At 37.8% G+C, this 18679-nt stretch overlaps 1 protein-coding gene across 31 annotated transcripts in view; it reads right to left on the bottom strand.

Moving 5' to 3' along the window:
* The window catches only part of LOC102948481 (coiled-coil domain-containing protein 7-like), a 227246-nt gene that overhangs the window by 129091 nt on the left and 79476 nt on the right, over positions 1-18679 (bottom strand). For 12 of the 31 annotated variants that reach the window (XM_042991369.1, XM_042991366.1, XM_042991395.1 and 9 more), the window contains 2 exons: positions 18524-18630; positions 15076-15177 (listed from right to left, as the gene is read on the bottom strand). In XM_042991369.1, the coding sequence (XP_042847303.1) occupies positions 15076-15136 (61 nt within the window). In that variant the 5' untranslated portion in view covers positions 15137-15177; positions 18524-18630. Of the gene's footprint in view, positions 1-1475; positions 1506-6309; positions 6425-6980; positions 7077-10262; positions 10440-11214; positions 11326-15075; positions 15178-18523; positions 18646-18679 lie in introns of those variants that run through there. The other 19 variants (XR_006219729.1, XR_006219728.1, XM_042991380.1 and 16 more) reach the window with 14 other exon arrangements.

The raw sequence follows: 18679 nt of genomic DNA, 5'->3' as shown, positions 1-18679 counted from the left end.
ATATAGAAGACTATAAACTTACCAGACTACCAGCATCTAGTGCTTTTGTCTCTTAAAAACCATATCAATGGTCTTAGGGATAAAAGGAAATAATTGCTCTTATTGTTGTGCATAAGGAAGCCGAGGTTCACCATCTGGCTTTTGAAAAAGGCCTTGGGCGCCTGGACGTAATCAATTATTGGTGGCTCAACTGTGTAGTACAGCCTTTGGCACTGGCACTACCTGACATTATAACTGTCATAGAGGCTAATGCCCAAGCTGAAGGAAATAAGTATGAGGTATTTTATATTACAAATGTCCTTTTTAGCATCCCTGTCCATACAGATCAGTTTGTCTTATGTGCAATGGGTTGCAATTCACCTTTAAGGCCATTCCACAAGACCATGAGCTGGAAAAAGTCCTATTCTTAGATGGAGTATTACTCTTCCACTATACTGATGACATCTTCCTAGTTGGCCCAGGCAAGGGCATAATCCAACAAGGACTGCATATCATGTTGACCACATAGAACAACATGCATGGGTCATTAATACAGACAAGGCAGGAGGACCTATGACCCATGTAAAATTTCTGAGAATAAACTGGGAAGGGACAGTGTGTCTTACTCCAGAGGAAGAAAATTCCAAGTTTTAGTAGTGTTCAGGCTCTTAGCTCCAATAAATACAAAAGATACCCAGTGATTGGTGGCACTCTTCAGCTAATGGTGGTCACACATTCCCTACATGGCTATCTTGATGGTGACACCCACCAATTAGATTACCAAAAAGACTTCTACCCTGATTGGAACATGACAACATGCCCTGAAATTTCTTCAACTGACCACACAGACCATCCTTCTCCTTACTCCTTCTAATTCATTTTGCTTTTTGAGTTACAGGTCTCAGCAGCCTCTGTTTGCCAATTGAAATATGTCAGAGGTGCCCGTTCAGCTTTTGGACCCAATATCCTGTAGTTTATTGAAAGTAAACACGGTTTGAGAGACTATTAACTAATTATTGGGCGTTAGTGGGCACTGAGCTCAAGAGCCATGACATGAAATCATCTTATAACTAGACATTCCAAACAAATGTTAAATGGTTTTTATTTTATGATATTCACATTTTAGGCCAAAGTGCAAATTTTCTATAGATTATATGCTCAAATATATATCCATGAAGTAAAGGAAAAAAAAAGATCTGATGAGGTTAATTTTAAAAAATTTAAAGTTATAGGGGCATCTGGGTGGCACAGTCCATGGAATATCTGACTTTGGCTCAAGTCATGATCTCGCAGTTCATGGGTTCAGGTCCCACACTGGGCTCGCTGCTGTCAGCGAAGAGCCTGCTTCAGATACTCTATCTCCTCTCTCTGACCCTCCCCTGCTTGTACTCTCTCAAAAATAAACAAACATTATTTAAAAATTTAAAGTTATCTATAATTATCATACTTTTTATAATTATTATAATCTATAATTATTTAAACAGTTGTTTCTGTACTTGCATTTGAAGTTTTGACACTGAATCTTGATGCTTAAGCATAAGACTTTTGTCTGGTACATCATCATGAGCTACATAAAGAGATTAATTTAGCCTCAATAGAAAAAACAGATCTACTGTGAAATCTCTAGATTTAAAATTTGTAACAAATACAGGTCGTTTTAATAACATTATAAGCAAATTACCATAAGACAGATGTGACATGAAAATTGTGAGAATACTTTTATTGGGTATGTGTTGAAGCTGTATCACTAACATCTCCATTATAATGTTTTAAATATAATGTTATACTATATATAGTTTCTAGTTTCCTTGGCTTATTTATACTTTAAGTTAATACATACTCATATAACTAAAAGAAACTGTGTATGTACATGGTTATTCACTACAGAACACTTGCAATTTGCAAATATTCACAACCACACAAATTTACAAGCAGATTGGTTAAACTAAGGTATACACTACACTCTAACGTATCAATTATGGTAAATAATGTGGTACAAAAAGTGTACATACAGCTATAATATGAATGAAACAGATCTCTATAAACTGATTCCACTCAAGTGGATTTCTAGGAATAATGTTATATTAAAAAAACTGAAAAGGGGAAAACTTATATGCTACCTTGGGTATGGAAGAAGGAAACATAGTAAATATATCTGAAAACAATGTAATGGTTACCTACAAAATGGCAGGGGAACTGGCATTTGTTTGAGCATACCTTTCGTATATTTTTAACTTCTGAAGTAGGTTTAATGTTCTACATATTTCAAAATGAAATTAAATCAATAAGGGTAAGAAGGTGAAATGGAAACTGAAAGCAAATTAAGTCAGATTAAACTGCTGAAGGAAAAATAAAAGCACCAATTCATCAATACAATATTTAACATAAACACTTACTCTTGTACATGAGATTTGGGATAGGGAAGGGAAAGTCGACCACAAACAAATCATGAAATATTTTTGGCTGGTTTATTTTTCCATTGGTATATGCTAAGCTATTCTGAGACCATTTGAAAAGCATTGCAAGATTGAACAAATGAGTAAATGTGTTGATATTGTTCAGATATCAGCTACCCCAGCCCAGGAACCCATAAAATGGTAGGAGAAATTAGGTTGGGGTTTCTTCAACTGTGACACCATTCCCCACCTCAGTATACACTAATGTATTTGACCCTTCTCTGGTGCTCTTCCATGGGGTAAAACAGAACGTTAGTGGAGCTGGTGCTCTCCCTTGTCTAGACTATAGCCATGGCATATGGTAGTAAGTGAATAAAGGTTCATTGTTACTGTAATCTTGTTATCTTAATAGGTCAATTCAAAAACTGCATCTCTGTGTAGCAAATTGCCACAATGAATGTGTGGTCAGTGAAGCAAAATATCTTCCTGGAAGGAACAACTTTAGGAGGTGCTATGAGTCTGAAGGATATGATAAGGGGAAGGGTACTACTGGATTATTTGCAAGAGAGCCATAGAACACTATGCCAGTCAGGCAAATGTGTCCCAGAAAGTATGAGAAGATACCATGGGGCTCTCTAGAGTGCTACTGTATTGTTCACATAAGCTTTTCAGTTCTGTAGGAGAACAACTGTTTTTTTTCTTTAGCCTCTGATTCAGCTACCAAGATGCCCAATGATTCAAATGAGAGACACAGCAGATAGGCTCTAAGAAAACTAAAGAAGCAGTTTTGTGGCTACACATGGGTAAAAAAATATTGGAGACACTGCATACTGAGTTACATTCAGGGATTACTGTTAGCTCTAGAATACCCCTAGATATAATGGACAACCTAAGATGCAGTGAGTTACAGAGACTCATATATTCATGAAAAAGAATGTAGAGTACAAGGATTGCTTCGCCCAGCAACGTGAAGAGAACTGGAGATTTGGGTGGTTTGCATTCATGAAGAAGAAGGTAAATCTTGTTAAACTTCATGAGGGAGAGGGGCACACTGTAGGGCTTGATATTGTAGAACCCCTTCTTCAGAGAACCTTAACAATAGTGCCCATATTGCCCAAAGAGACAGAGGAAAAAGGGATTAAAGACATGAACATCTGACACCATTCTCTTTCCTTAGCTGAGTACTATTCTGACATACCATTATGAGTTCCCTGCCACTGAAAAACATATTTGGATCATTTCTTACAGAGGCTCAAATGGCTTTGTGAGGCCCCCTAGTGGTATCTAGGGTAGCAGATGGAGTGAGGACAGTAATGATATGATTTTCAACTAGACTGCAATTTCTAGTTTGTTCCAGGCCATCTTCACTAGTTACCTATTTCAATTAAACTTCCTTAGAAGGCTATGTCATTTGGTTCATGGCACAATCCAGATCTTAACTGACAAGTTTTCAAAAATGGAAAAAGTAGCTACAAACAAGATTTTACTGTTGAGCCAGTGAACAGAGAGACCTAAAAATGGAAATTGGGTACCTACTCCTGAACCATCTGGTAAGGGGTTTTTCTAAAGAAATCCCTAGGTCTAGTTACTCAATAATGGGGTCTCAAGGAAAACACTGATGGACTCTCCACCAAAGATTTCTAAACCAGGTAGTAGGCCATGGGTCCCAATGCACCCCACCACTAAAGTCCAAATTATGATGACCCTTGACTAATACAAGTGTTCTTCCCTTTGCTTCTCCAAGTGATATTGAGAAGAATCAAAGAACTATGTGCCACTTTTACTCAGACCTCTTAGCTTTCAAAAAAACAAAAATTAGGGAAGTGTTGGGTGAATATTCTTATGTCACCAGTGGTGATCTGAGGATGTATGCCAAGGTCAGAATTCAAAAGGGGGGGTGGGGAGAAAATTCATGTCTAGGGCCATTAGGATACTGGTATGTAGATGACCATGATCTCCATAACCTCTGAAACCAGAAACTAGGGGAAACAGATAATATTCTCTGATTTCTCATCTGAGGCTATCACCAAGGTGACACTTGGTCAAACACTACTATGAATGTATCCCTTCAGTTTACCATAAAACTGCATTTTTATAGCCCCCACTACTAAATTTATAATACAACAAAAGTATTTTCAACCCCATTCACATTCATCCCCAAGCCCTGATAGGAACTGCTATATTTAGGGCCATTTGAGTGGGGAATGTAGAAGACTGCAAACCTCCAAACTAAATATCACCTAGTACCTGTGTCTCCAAAAATAAACTCCTGGGAAGAAAAAGAAATACTCTCATTCCTGAGCCTAATGAAGCAAAATTTCCCCCATAAGACTATTTCCAATTTTAATAACTAAGTTGCCCTTTCACATGGCTTTGGGTGCATAGTGACTTGATTAATTTTTGCAGGTAAGTACTATAGTACAGCCCTGGGTACTGGGGGTACCTGAAATTGTAACTGTCATACAGTCTTTTCCAAACTGAAGGAACTTGATATGCAACTAATGACATATCCAATGGCCTCTGCTGTATCCTGCTTCATGCAACTTATGTGGAATGAGTTGCAATATACCATTAATGTCCTTCACATGACTACCAAATTGCTCCAATTTCTGTAACCCATGAATAGGTCATGACTTCTAAATGTCCTGCTCCAGAGGGAGGACTAGTGTTTTTTTTAAATATATTTATTTATTTGTGAGAAATAGAGCACAAGCGCAAGAGAGAGAAGAAGACACGAAATCCAAAGCAGGCTCCAGGCTCCAAGCACAGACCCTGCCGCGGGGCTCAAACTCACAAACCGTGAGATCATGACCTGAGCCAAAATCGGAAGCTGAACCGACTGAGCCACCCAGGTGCGCTAAGAGGGAGGACTAGTTTTTAGTTGAATGGCCCCAGATAAGGATGCCACCCAAGAAGTACTAGATGCCCGCTTGACCCACTCGTAGCTCTTGGCTAGACTATTAGCACAGAAAAGGTACATTTACCTGGCACCCTAGTAAAATCCCAGACATGATTTCTAATGGACATGATCTCTCATTCCTGAAGAAAAGATTAAGTTTTGGCTCACTCAACTCCAATAAATAAAAAGAGGCCCAGCAACTAGTGGGACTCTTGACTATTACATTCTCATTTTCCCTGTGTGAAATCCTTGATGATACCATCTGAGATTACCAGAAATGTTACTTATTTTTAGTGAGAATACAACCATAGGATGCCCTAAAGGCCCTCCAACAGACCTCCTGGCTCCCCACCCCCAATGCTCTTTTGATCTCTATTTCGTATTTGAATTATAGATCTCAGAAATATCTGTATGCCAATTGGACCCTATGGCAGAAGGCCACTGCTACAGGTCAGAGGCATCCATTGGGCTTTTGTATCCATAATTACCTGGAGTGCTGAAAGGCACATTACTTTGAAGAAATAATTATTCACCTGTTTTGGGGCCTTGGTAAATTATGAGTGCTAGTCTTGTGGCTATATAATGATCATAAGACCATAAATTCCAACCAAAGGGTATCAATATTTTCACTTTTTTTCTCTAGTTATCTTAGGGTATTCATATTTTAGTCAAAGTGTAACATTTCTATAAAATATATGTTCAAGTATAAATTCATGAGCCAAAATAAAAAGATGTTATAATGAGGTTATTTATTTTTATTGAGAGAGAGGAAGAGGGAGAGGGAGGGAGAGAGAGAGAGAGAGAGAGAGAGAGAGCAAGCGCAAATGCACAAACAGGAGAGGGTCAGAGGGAGACTGAGAGAAAAATTTCAAGGAGGCTCCATGGTCAGTACAGAGCCCAGTGCAGGGCTTGATTCCATGACCCTGGGATCATGACCCAAGCTGAAAATCAAGAATCAGCTGCTTAATCACTGAGCCATCCTGGTGCCCCATCTAATGAGTTTAATTTAAAATAAAATTATTTGTAATATTATACTTAGTACTAGGTCTTTCTCCTTTGTGGCTTCTTTGTTTCTGCACTTCAATTTCTGATTCTGACATTGAGTCTTGATGCTCAGGTAAATTATTTTCATCTGGTACTTCATCCTGAACTACATAAAGAATCATTTTGTCAACTAAATGAAAAAAAAGATACAATGTGAAATCCCTAGGTTTTAAATTTATAACAAGTGTGCATCAGCATTATTTCTCATTTTTAGAAAGTTATAATTAAATTGCCATAATGCTAGATTTTATATGAAAACTGTGCTGTTGAACTAGTTCAATATTCACAAATCAATCAACATGATAAACCACATTAATAAAAGAAAGGATAGGAGCGCCTGGGTGGCTCAGTCGGTTGAGCATCCAACTTCAGCTCAGGTCATGATCTCACAGCTTGTGAGTTTGAGCCCTGCGTCAGGCTGCGTTGACAGCTCAGAGCCTGGAGCCTGCTTCAGTTTCTGTGTCTCCCTCTCTCTCTGTCCCTAACTCACCCACGTTCTGTCTCTGTCTCTCTCAAAAATAAGTAAACATTAAAAAAAATTTTTTTTAAGAAAGGATAAGAAATATATGAGCCACTCAATAGATGCAGAAAAAGCATTTGACAAAATACAGCATCCTTTCTGGATAAAAACCCTCAAGAAAGTAGGGATAGAGGGAACATACCTCAACATCATAAAGCTGTATTCCAAAGACCCACAGCAAATATCATCCTCAATGGGGAAAAACTGAGAGCTTTCCCCCTGAGGTCAGGAACATGAGAGGGATGTCCACTCTCACCACTGTTGTTCAACATACTGTTTGAAGTCCTAGACTCAGCAATCAGACAACAAAAAGAAATGAAAGGCATACATTGGCAAACAAGAAGTCAGACTTTCATTCCTGTCAGATGCCATGATACTCTACATGGAAAACCACAAAGACTCCACCAAGAAACTGCTAGAACTGATACATGAATTCAGCAAAGTCAAAGGATATAAAATCAATGTACAGAAATTGGTTACATTTCTATATACTGATAATGAAGCAGCAGAAAGAGAAATCAAGGAATCAATCCCATTTACAATTGCACCAAAAACTGTAAGATACCTAGGAATAAACCTAACCAAGATGTAAAAGATATGTACGCTGAAAACTATAAAAACTTATGAAAGAAATTGAAGAAGACACAAAAAAAATGGAAAAACATTCCATGCTTATGGATTGGAAAAACAAACATTGTTAAAATTTTTATTCTATGCAAATCAATATACACATTCAATGTAATTCCTATCAAAGTAATGACAGCATTCTTCACAGAGCTAGAATAAACAATTCTAAAATTTATATGAAACTATAAAAGACCCTGAATAGCCAAAGTAATGTCGAAAAAGAAAACTAAAGCTGGATGCATCACAATTCCTGACTTCAAGTTGTATCACAAAGCTGTATCATCAATACAGTATGGCACTGACACAAAAACAGACACATAGATCAGTGGAACAGGATATAAAGCCCACAACTGGACCCACAGATGTATGGCCAACTAATCTTTCCAAAGCAGGAAAACTATCCAATGGAAAAAAGAAAGTCTCTTCAGCAAATGTTACTGGGAAAACTGGACAGCGACATGCAAAAAGAATGAAACTGGAACAATTTCTTACACCATAACAAAAATAATTCAAAATGGATTCAAAATGGATGAAAGACCTAAATGTGATATAGGAAACCATCAAAATCTTACAGGAGAAAACAGGTAGTAACCTCTTTGACCTCGGCCACAGCGACTTCTTACCAGATATGTCTCTGGAGGCAAGGAAAACAAAAGCAAAAATGAACTATTGGGACCTCATCAAGATAAAAATCTTGTGCACAGTAAAGGAAACAACCAACAAAACTAAAAGGCAACCAACAGAATGTGACAAGATATTGAAAATGACATATTGGATAAAGATTTAGTATCCAAAGTCTAGTCTGTAAAGAACTTATCAAATTGAACACACAAAAAGCAAATAACCCAGTTAAGAAATGTGCAAAAGATATGAATAGACAATTTTCCAAAAAAGACATCCAGATAGCTAATGGACACATGAAAAGATATTCAGCATCCCTCAACATCAGGGAAATACAAATCAAAACCACACTGAGATATCACCTCACACCTGTCAGAATGGCTAAAATTAACAACTCAGGAAACAACAGATGTTGGTGAGGATACGGAGAAAGGGGAACCCTCTTGCACTGTTGGTGGGAATGAAAACTGGTGCAGCCATTCCAGAAAACAGTATAAAGTTTCCTCAAAAAATTAAAAAGAGAACTATCCTATGACCCAGTATTTGCACTACTAGGAATTTATTCAAAGGATACAAAATGCTAATTCGAAGGGACAGATGCACCCCAGTGTTTACAGTAATGCTATCAACAATAGCCAAATTATGGAAAGAACCTAAATGCCCATCAATTTGTGTGTGGGGGTGTGTGTGTATAATGGAATGTTACCTGGTAATCAAAAAGAATGAAATTTTTCCATTTGCAAAAACGTGGATGGAACTACAGTGTATTACACTAAGCAAAATTAGTCAGAGAAAGACAAATATCAAATGTTAACACTCATGTGGAATTTTAGAAACACAACAGATGAACATAGAGGAAGGGAAGAAAAAATAAAAGACTCTTAAATACAGAGAACAAATTGAGGGTTGCTAGAGGGGAGGTGGGTGGGATGATGGGCTAAATGGGTGATGGACATTAAGGAGGGTACTTGTTGGAATGAGTACTGGGTATTATATGGAAGTGAGGAATCACTGGGTTCTACTCCTGAAACCAATACTACACTGTTTGTTAAATAACTTGTATTTAAATAAATAAATTTGAAAAAAATAAAGGGAGAAAACTAGGGATGAAATGGTTGTTCTGTAAGTAATCTCTTGACATATTTTTTTTTTTTACTTTTGTAAAAGGTGAAAAGATTTATACGATCTGAAGAGAAACCAGAGTATATATATTTTTTTACTTTTGGAAGCAGGTTTGGGTTCCATTTACTTCAAAAATAAAATTAAATCACAAAATAGGAACTACAACTGAAAGCAAACTTAAAGAAATGAACATTGATAATTTAAAAGCATTAATGTAAATAACTCATCAATATAGTATTTGACACGGACCCTCGCTCATAAACAAGAGCATGGAAGAGAGACTGTAAACACATGATAAAATATTTTCAGTAGGCTTGATTTTCTAGATTTATGTGCTAAGCAATTCCAAAAAAAATCTATGAGCATAATAAGAAGCAAATGAGTAAATGTGTTATGTTATTCAGAGTCAAGATTTACACAGCAGAAGAAAGGACACACACATGAAATGGAGGAAGGCAAGACAAAGCCCTGAGGGGATAGTAGATTAGAATTGAAGGTTTCCAAGATTCATCATGAATTCTAAATATGTTTATGCAGGTTTACCTGCACATGTATATGTATATAGGCATATGAGTATGAATATATACATGTACATATAAATATATGTGAATACACCCAAGGAATCTAACTCTAGGCCAGATCTTATGTGTGATGTTTCAGACACAAACATAGATAGTTATAAAGGCATGGGAAAGAGAAGCTTCTCAATCCACAAAAGACTTGATACACAACTAGTCATGGTCTCAACCCCTTCTTCTCCCATGCTCTTGTCAATACATAGTGCATTCTTACTCTAGTAGCTTCTAATTGGAGGCTTCCTTATGGTTCTGGGGAAGAGGCGCTTGACTGAAGTATTGTTTACGCACTCCCTCTGTGTACACCACCTCACTGAGGGGCACTTGAAGAAATTTTTCTCTGTTCCACTTTAGTCAGGACTTTTCTACTCCTACCCCTGCTACCACTACCTCCCAAGAACACAGGATCCATAAAATAGCAAGAGACTTTTGTTTGGGGATCCTTCAGCTGTGCAATGATCCTCCCCTATATCTCATACCAGTTTGGACTGATGCATCTAATATTCATCCACTGCTGCTCCAAGAGAGGAAACGGAACACTGGTGTAGCTGGGGCCCTTTCTTGTTTAGACTCTTCTTGATACTATTGCATTAAGTGAATAAAGCCTTTTTATTTGTTACTTCTAATTGTTACTTTCATTTTGCTTTTTATTTTAATGGGCCAACTGAAAAACTGGCATATCTCTCAAACTGTAGTGCAGGCAAGCTCAATGAAGTCCAATGCCTTTACAGAAGGCACACTTTGGAAGATGCTAGTGAATCTGTGGGACGTTCTGGGGTGGGGTAGTGGGGTTCTATGAGGTCATTAGAAGAGTCTGAGAGCTGCCTGGGGCATTTTAGCAATCAGGTCAGTATGTTTTGGACAGTCCTAGCAAACCATGTGGGGTGCTCTAGGAGAATGTGATTTTGGTTTTCACATAAGCTTTACAGTTCTGAGGGGGAACAAAGTTCTTTATTTTTAGACCTTGATTCATTGGCCAAGACACCTTCTGGATCAAATTAGAGATTCACCAGGAAACCTTTTAGAGAACTATGGAAGCAATTTGTGGCTACCGCTTATGGTTCACCAATGGTGGGACCTAAAGTCACTGGAGACCCTGCATTCTAAGTTGCACCCAATAACTATTGTTAGCTCTAAGCATGCTCCTGGAACAGCATACCACATAGTGAATAATTAAGACTTGTACTTTAATGAAAAAGAATAAGCGCCATGGTATCACTTTCTCCAGTAACAAAAAAGATCTTAGAGACCTGCTTTCTTTGCCTCCATAGTAAAGGAAATAATCTTGTTAAACTGAGTGAAGGAAAAGGGCACATTTTTGGGCATCTCACTACAGAATACCATCTTCAGAAAGCCTTGACAGTAGCCATATTGACTGAAGAGGTGACACTAAATGGAGGATGAAAAGAGAAAACATCTGAGACTACTTACTGTTTTGGTTCTGAAAGGATGGCCCACCTGTGATGAGCTCCCTGCCACCAAAACAATGTTTGGATCACCATTACAGAAGTGACAGTGTCCCTTTAAGCCACACTAGTGGTCCTGATGAAGTGAAGACGGTACATGATAATATTTTTACTTTTTTAATTTTTTTAATTTTTATTTTTTAAGGCATACTGTTTATATATATATATTTTTTTTTATTATGAAATTTATTGTTAAATTGGTTTCCATACAACACCCAGTGCTCATCCCAAAAGGTGCCCTCCTCAATGACCATCACCCACTTTCCCCTCCCTCCCACCCCCCCATCAACCCTCAGTTTATTCTCAGTTTTTAAGAGTCTCTTGTGGTTTGGCTCCCTCTCTCTCTCTTTTTTTTCCCTTCCCCTCCCCCATGGTCTTCTGTTAAGTTTCTCAAGATCCACCTAAGAGTGAAAACATATGGTATCTGTCTTTCTCTTTATGACTTATTTCACTTAGCATAACACTCTCCAGTTTCATCTATGTTGCTACAAAAGGCCATATTTCATTCTTTCTCATTGCCACATAGTATTCCATTGTATATATAAACCACAATTTCTTTATCCATTCATAAGTTGATGGACATTTAGGCTCTTTCCATAATTTGGCCATTGTTGAAAGTGCTGCTATAAACATTGGGGTACAAGTGCCCCTATGCATCAGCACTCCTGTATCCCTTGGGTAAATTCCTAGCAGTGCTGTTGCTGGGTCATAGGGTAGGTCTATTTTTAATTTGGGGGGGAACCTCCACATTGTTTTCCAGAGTGGCCGTACCAGTTTGCATTCCCACCAACAGTGCAAGAGGGTTCCCGTCTCTCCACATCCTCTCCAGCATCTATAGTTTCCTGATTTGTTCATTTTAGCCGCTCTGACTGGCGTGAGGTGATATCTCAGTGTGGTTTTGATTTGTATTTCCCTGATGAGGAGTAACGTTGAGCATCTTTTCATTTGCCTGTTGGCCATCTGGATGTCTTCTTTAGAGAAGTGTCTATTCATGTTTTCTGCCCATTTCTTCACTGCATTATTTGTTTTTCAGGTGTGGAGTTAGGTGAGTTCTTTATAGATTTTGGATACTAGCCCTTTGTCTGATATGTCATTTGCAAATATCTTTTCCCATTCCGTCGGTTGCCTTTTAGTTTTGTTGATCGTTTCCTTTGCAGTGCAGAATCTTTTTACCTTCAGGAGGTACCAATAGTTCATTTTTGCTTTTATTCCCTTGCCTTTGGGGATGTGTCAAGTAAGGAATTGCTGCAGCTGAGGTCAGAGAGATTTTTTTTCCCCTTTTTTCTTTAGGGACTTGATGGTTTTCTGTTTCACATTCAGGTCCTTTATCCATTTTGAGTTTATTTTTGTGAATGGTGTAAGAAAGTGGTCATTCTAGGTTCACTCTTCTGCATGTTGCTGTCCAGTTCTCCCAGCAACATTTGTTAAAGACTGTCTTTTTTCCATTGGATATTCTTTCCTGCTTTGTCAAAGATTAGTTGGCCATACTTTTGTGGGTCCAAATCTGTAGCCTCTATTATTCCATTGGTCCATGTGTCTGTTTTTGTGCCAATACCATGTAGTAGAAGCCTTGTAGTACAGGCTAAAGTCTGCGATTGTGATGTGTCCCGCTTTGGTCCCTGCTATTTGGGGTCTTTTGTGGTTCCATACAAATTTTAGGATTGCTGGCTCTAGCTTCGAGAAGAATGTTGGCACAATTTCGATTGGGATTGCATTGAACATGTAGATTGCTTTAGGTAGTATTGACATTTAACAATATTTATTCTTCCAATCCATGAGCATGAAATGTTTTTCCATTTCTTTGTATCTTCTTCAATTTCCTTCATAAGCTTTCTACAGTTTTCAGCATACAGATCTTTTACATCTTTGGTTGGGTTTATACCTAGGTATTTTATAATTCTTGATGTAATTGTGAATGGGATCAGTTTCATTGTCTTTCTGTTGCTACATTATTAGTGTATAAGAATGCAACTTATTTCTGTACATTAATTTTGTATCCTGTGACTTTGCTGAATTCATGTATCAGTTCTAGCAGACTTTTGGTGGAGTCTACCGGGTTTTCCATGTATAATAACATAGTAAGATTTTTAAATAGACCCAGATTTCTTAATTAATTCATGCCACCCTCACAAAATAGCAAGCTCTATTAAATTTCTTCATAAGATCAGGTCATTGGGTACCATATAATCTGAATATTAAGTGACAAATCATTACATAAAAATAGCAGCTACTGCTAAGGTAGCAATGATTGACCAATAGTGAAAACAATATAAAAATGGTAATCAGTCACCCACTTCTGGACAATCCAGGTCAAGACCTTCTCAAAGAGATCTATGAGTGGATATCCAATAATGGGAATGTCAGGAAAGTAAGTTGATGGACTCTGTACCAAGGCACTAATGGCCCGATACTAGGCAATGGGGTACCCAAAAGGCAGGTGAATTAGGGTCCATATGCTGATGGCCCCTATGACTAATACAAGTTCCTCAGCCCTGATGGAAATTGTTGCAGTTAAGTCCATTTTAGTTGGCATGTGGAAGACTGAACCTATCCAATTACCAGTTTCTAGTGCCTTTGTCTCCCAAAACACCTGCCTGAGGATGAAAAAAAAATATAGCTGCCCTAATTGCTGAGCTGAATGAAATGAAAATTCTCCATAAGACTATTTAACTATCTAATAATTCAGTCAATCTGTGCTCACAACTTTGGGTGTATAGAGACTCAACTGATTTATGCAGCTTAATGTTGTAGTACAGACCTTACAACTATGGTATTTACATTGTGACAGTGCTACTGTCTATGTCCAAATTTGAGGGAACTTGGGATGCAGCAATTGCTATTATGAATGCCCTTTTTAGCATCCCTTTATTGTGGAAGATCATAATCAGTAGCCTTTGGGGATTGGGTTGTCATATGCCACTACTATACTTCCAAAAGGCTGTCAAAATTCTCTGAATATCTGCCATCAACACACAAATGGTGACATGAAAAAGTCCCACTCTCAGAGAAATCAATAGACTTCCACTCTATTGATGACATCACCAACACGGACACAACTAAACAAATACTGATTGTCCTGCAGATCCACAAATGGCAACTCAGTGAGGTTAGTATTACAGGCAAGGTACAGTTACCTGGTACCCTAATAGAATTCCTCAACATGCTCTGTAAGGGTCATGACATCTCATTTCAGAGAAGAGTGCCCAACTTTGTCCCTCTCTACTTTAACAAATGAAAGCCTAGCAATTGATGGGACAAGTCAGTTACTTACACTCTCATATTCCCCATTTAGGGTCTGTGATGGCCTATCTGTGGGATAAGTAGAAGGGCCAGTTCCTTTCAGTAGGGCCATGACCAAGAATATGCCCCAGAGTCCCTCCAACAGGTCACAAGGCTGCCCTTCCATTTGGCCCCTCTAATCTCTATTGGCTCATTGACTTACAGAACTCAGGAAAATCTCTTCTCCCTGAAAGAAGGTAAGGCAGGAGGCCACTGCCATAGGTCAGAAGTACCTCTTTGGTCTTTCAAACCCATATCTCCAGGAGACAGATGAAAGGTACACATTCTTTAAGAGATATTATTGGCCAGTTACAGGGCCTTTGCAGACACTGAGTGGTTGCCCTTCACCAAGAAATAACCATAGGACAGGAAATACCAACAAAGAATATCAATACTTCTCCCTTTGTTCTATAGTTATCTTAGGGTACTTAACTTTAGTCAAGCTTTGATTTCTATAAAAAATATACTGAAACAAATATTCATAAGCCAAAGAAAAATGATCTTCCAATGAATTTCATTTAAAGCTATCTATAATTACCATACTTACCATAGAATCTTTCCCCTTTGGAAGCTCTTTGTTTTTTTACTTGCAGTTGAGTTTTTGACATTGAGTCTTTAGGATCATGATTTCCAGGTACTTTATCATGAGCTACATAAAGAGAGGCATTTAGTTTAGTAGATGGAAAAACAAAAATATTGTGAGATTCCAGGCTTTCAAAATGTTGACAAATGCACAGCAAAGTTTTCTCTCATTTTTAAAAAGTTATAAGTAAATTATCATAATTATAGGTCCAATATGAAAATGGTGGGAAGAGTTTTTAATGAATGTATTAAAACTGTCTCATTATTCCATTAACATTCATAGTTCTCAAATATGTCTCAATTGAGTTTTTATTTCTGTTAACACTTTAAATTAAAACATAATTATTGATGAAGGAATGAAAATATATATGCACAAGATTATTCATTACAGCATATTTGTAATTGCAAAATATTCAAAACCACATAAATATGCAAACACAGGAGATTTGTTCAATAAACTAAGGTATATACTAGAAACTATAGTAATATCAATTATGGTACATAGTATGATCCAAACAACTGTACATGCAACTCTAAAAGAAATGAAGAAAAGATCCCATCAAACTGATGGAGGAATGTCCAGGATATAATGTTAAGTGGAATAAAAAAACTGGTAGAAAGGGTATCTAGTACATTATCTTTTAGGAAATAACAGAAAGGAAATTTAAAAATAGATATTTACCTTCACAAAATTAAACATGAAAGATAAATCAGGGGGAAAAAAAAGTAGTTTTTTAGTTTTTTCCAACGTCACTGTGGACGATGTTTGTTGAATTTTACTAAATAACTTTTGATAGAGCTAGGCTTGTCCCTCGCACTGAGGAACAGTCTATGATGTAGTATATATTTGAGACTCATTTTTAATGAACAAGTATACAAAACCTTCAACATTGCTTTGCTAGTGAGCTGAGGAGAGCATAGAGTATGAGGTAGTTTGCCTCCATCGTTAAGAAGGTAACTCATGAAATTTAGTGAGGGGATGCATCACAGCAGACTCACTCATTCAGAGTGCCCTGACAGTGGCCACTTGACCAAGGAAAAAAAGGAAGCGGGGAAGGCAATAATGTAAACCCTAGACACACTTGGTCCTCAGCTCCTTTCTCAAGTCTGGCCCACCAATATTGAGTGTCCTTAGACCAGAAAGGCTGTTTGGATCACTTTTATAGCCACCTGAAAAATGAGCCACAATGAGCCACTCTGATGGTCCTTTTGTTGAACAATGGGGGGCAAGCACAGTAAACAGATTAGGAGATTGTTAACTAGACTCAGATTTCCAGGGTCATTTGTACCACCTTTACTGGTTTCTAGCTCAATTAAACCTCCTTATAAGGTGATGTCAATTGGTTCACAAGACAACCTGAATCTTCTTAACTGACAGATTTCAGGGCAAGGAAAAACCAGCTAATGTGAAATAACGATGTTTGACTAGTGAATGGAGTAACATAAACATGTTAAGCAGGAACCCACTTCTAAACAATCTGATTAAGTGTTTCCCCAAGGAAAGTTCTGAGTCTGGTTACTTGACAATGGGGCCTCAGGTATGACATTAATGGACTCTCCAACAAGGATTCATGGCCAGATAGTGATCCATAGGTCACCCAACACACAGCCCCACTAGAAGCCAAATGATGACATCTAAGACTAACACAAGTGCTCTTCTTTCTGCACTTCTTAGTTTATCTTGGGATAACCAGAGACCTCTCCTCCCCCATGACCTACTTTTACCCAAACTTTGAGTTTTCAGTATAAACAACAATGAGAATTAGGTCAAGATTCCTATATCTCCATCTGGGGATGAGGGTGTATGCCAAGGTCATGGTTCAATGGGAAGATGGGTGAGAATTGCATTTCTAGGCCTCTTGGATACTGGTGCATATATGAATGTGATCCCTATAATAACTGACACTAGGATGAGGGGAAAAGAGATAAGGTCCAATTGTTTTGGGGCTGAGCATACTAAATGGGACCTTTATCCAAACTCAACTATGGGTGTGTCCTTACAGGCCACTAAAAATCTCCACTGTTATGGCTTTCATTACTGAATGCATTATTTGTATAGATGTATTTTCTATGTACATCTCACTCCTTTCCTCCCCAAGCCCTACTGGCAACTGATGTAGTTTAGGGCCATTTTAATTTGGTATATGGAAAACTATAAGCCTACCAAGCTACCAGTGCCTAGCACCTTTGCCATCCAAGAACACTACCTAGGGAAACAAAAAAAATTACCTTCATTGCTGAGCTTAATAAAACAAAGTTGTCCATGACATTTTTTTCTCTATTCGTAAACCCTTTCAGTCTGTGTGTAAGGCCTTGGGTAGCTAGAGACTCAATTTATTAACATCACTCAACACCATAGTACAGAAATGGATGCTAGTGTCACTTGGAATTGTGACCTTCATAGAAGTTTACTGGCCAAGGTGAGTGAAACAGGTATGCAGCAACTGGTATCATAAATGCCCTTTCTAGCATCTCTGTTCAACACCGGTAATTAGGATCACAAGTTTACCTTATGTGTAATGGGTTATAATATACCCTTGATGTCCTTCCATAAGCCCATAACCTGGAAAAAAAGCCCTGCCCCCGATCAAGTACTAACCTTCCACTATATTTATGACATTCTCCACTGGACCCCGATAAGAGTACTACCCAACAAGGACTGAATACTGTAATAACCCACATGCAGGAACACAGCTATACCATTAATATAAACAAGGCACAAGAACCTGATACTCATGCAAAATATGGGGGCAAAATGGAAAGGATTACATTGTCTCACTCCAAGTTCTAAGGGGTAAAGCTTTTTTTTCTCTCTCTACTCAAAAAATACAAAGGAGACCCAGTAATTAGTGGGATTATTTGGCTTCTGGAACTTTCACATTACCTATGCAGACATCTCAATGATACCCATCTATAATTTTACCAAAAAGGCCTCTACCTTTGAGTGGGTCCCAGCCAAACGGATGCCTTACGGATCCTCCAACAGGCCTCTCAGACAACCCTTCTAGTTTGTTCCTTTGATCCACATTTGCTTTTTGAGTTACAGATCTCAACACCTTATCTACCAATTTGAGTTCTATGACAGAAGGACAATGCCACAAGTCAGAGGTGACTGGTGGGTTACTGAACCCAAAATCTTCCTAAAATGTATACCCCTTGAGATACTACTGGTCGGTCTTTGGATCTTAGTGGATACTGAGCACATGACTTATGGATGTGAAATTGTCTTACAAGCAGAAACCAACAAAAGTTATGAATACTTTGACTTTCTTCTCCAATTAGGATATTCAGATTCAAAATCAAACTATAAATTTTCTACAAAATATATGCTCATATACATATTCATGAACCAAAGTAAAACAATCTTCTGATATGATTAATTTAAAATATTTATGTATGATTATTATACTTACTAGTGACTCCTCTTTAGCAATTTTTTGTTTGTTTACTTGAAGTTGGGTTTTTGACATTGACTCTTGAGGCTCAAGCACAGGATTTTCATCTGTTATGTTGTCATGAGCTACATAAAGAGAGGCTTTTAAATAACCATTTAACAAAACAGAACTATT

Source organism: Panthera tigris, chromosome B4 (genome assembly GCF_018350195.1).
Source record: "Panthera tigris isolate Pti1 chromosome B4, P.tigris_Pti1_mat1.1, whole genome shotgun sequence".
Taxonomy (NCBI): Eukaryota; Metazoa; Chordata; class Mammalia; order Carnivora; family Felidae; genus Panthera; species Panthera tigris.
This window is presented reverse-complemented; position numbering and strand designations above follow the sequence as displayed.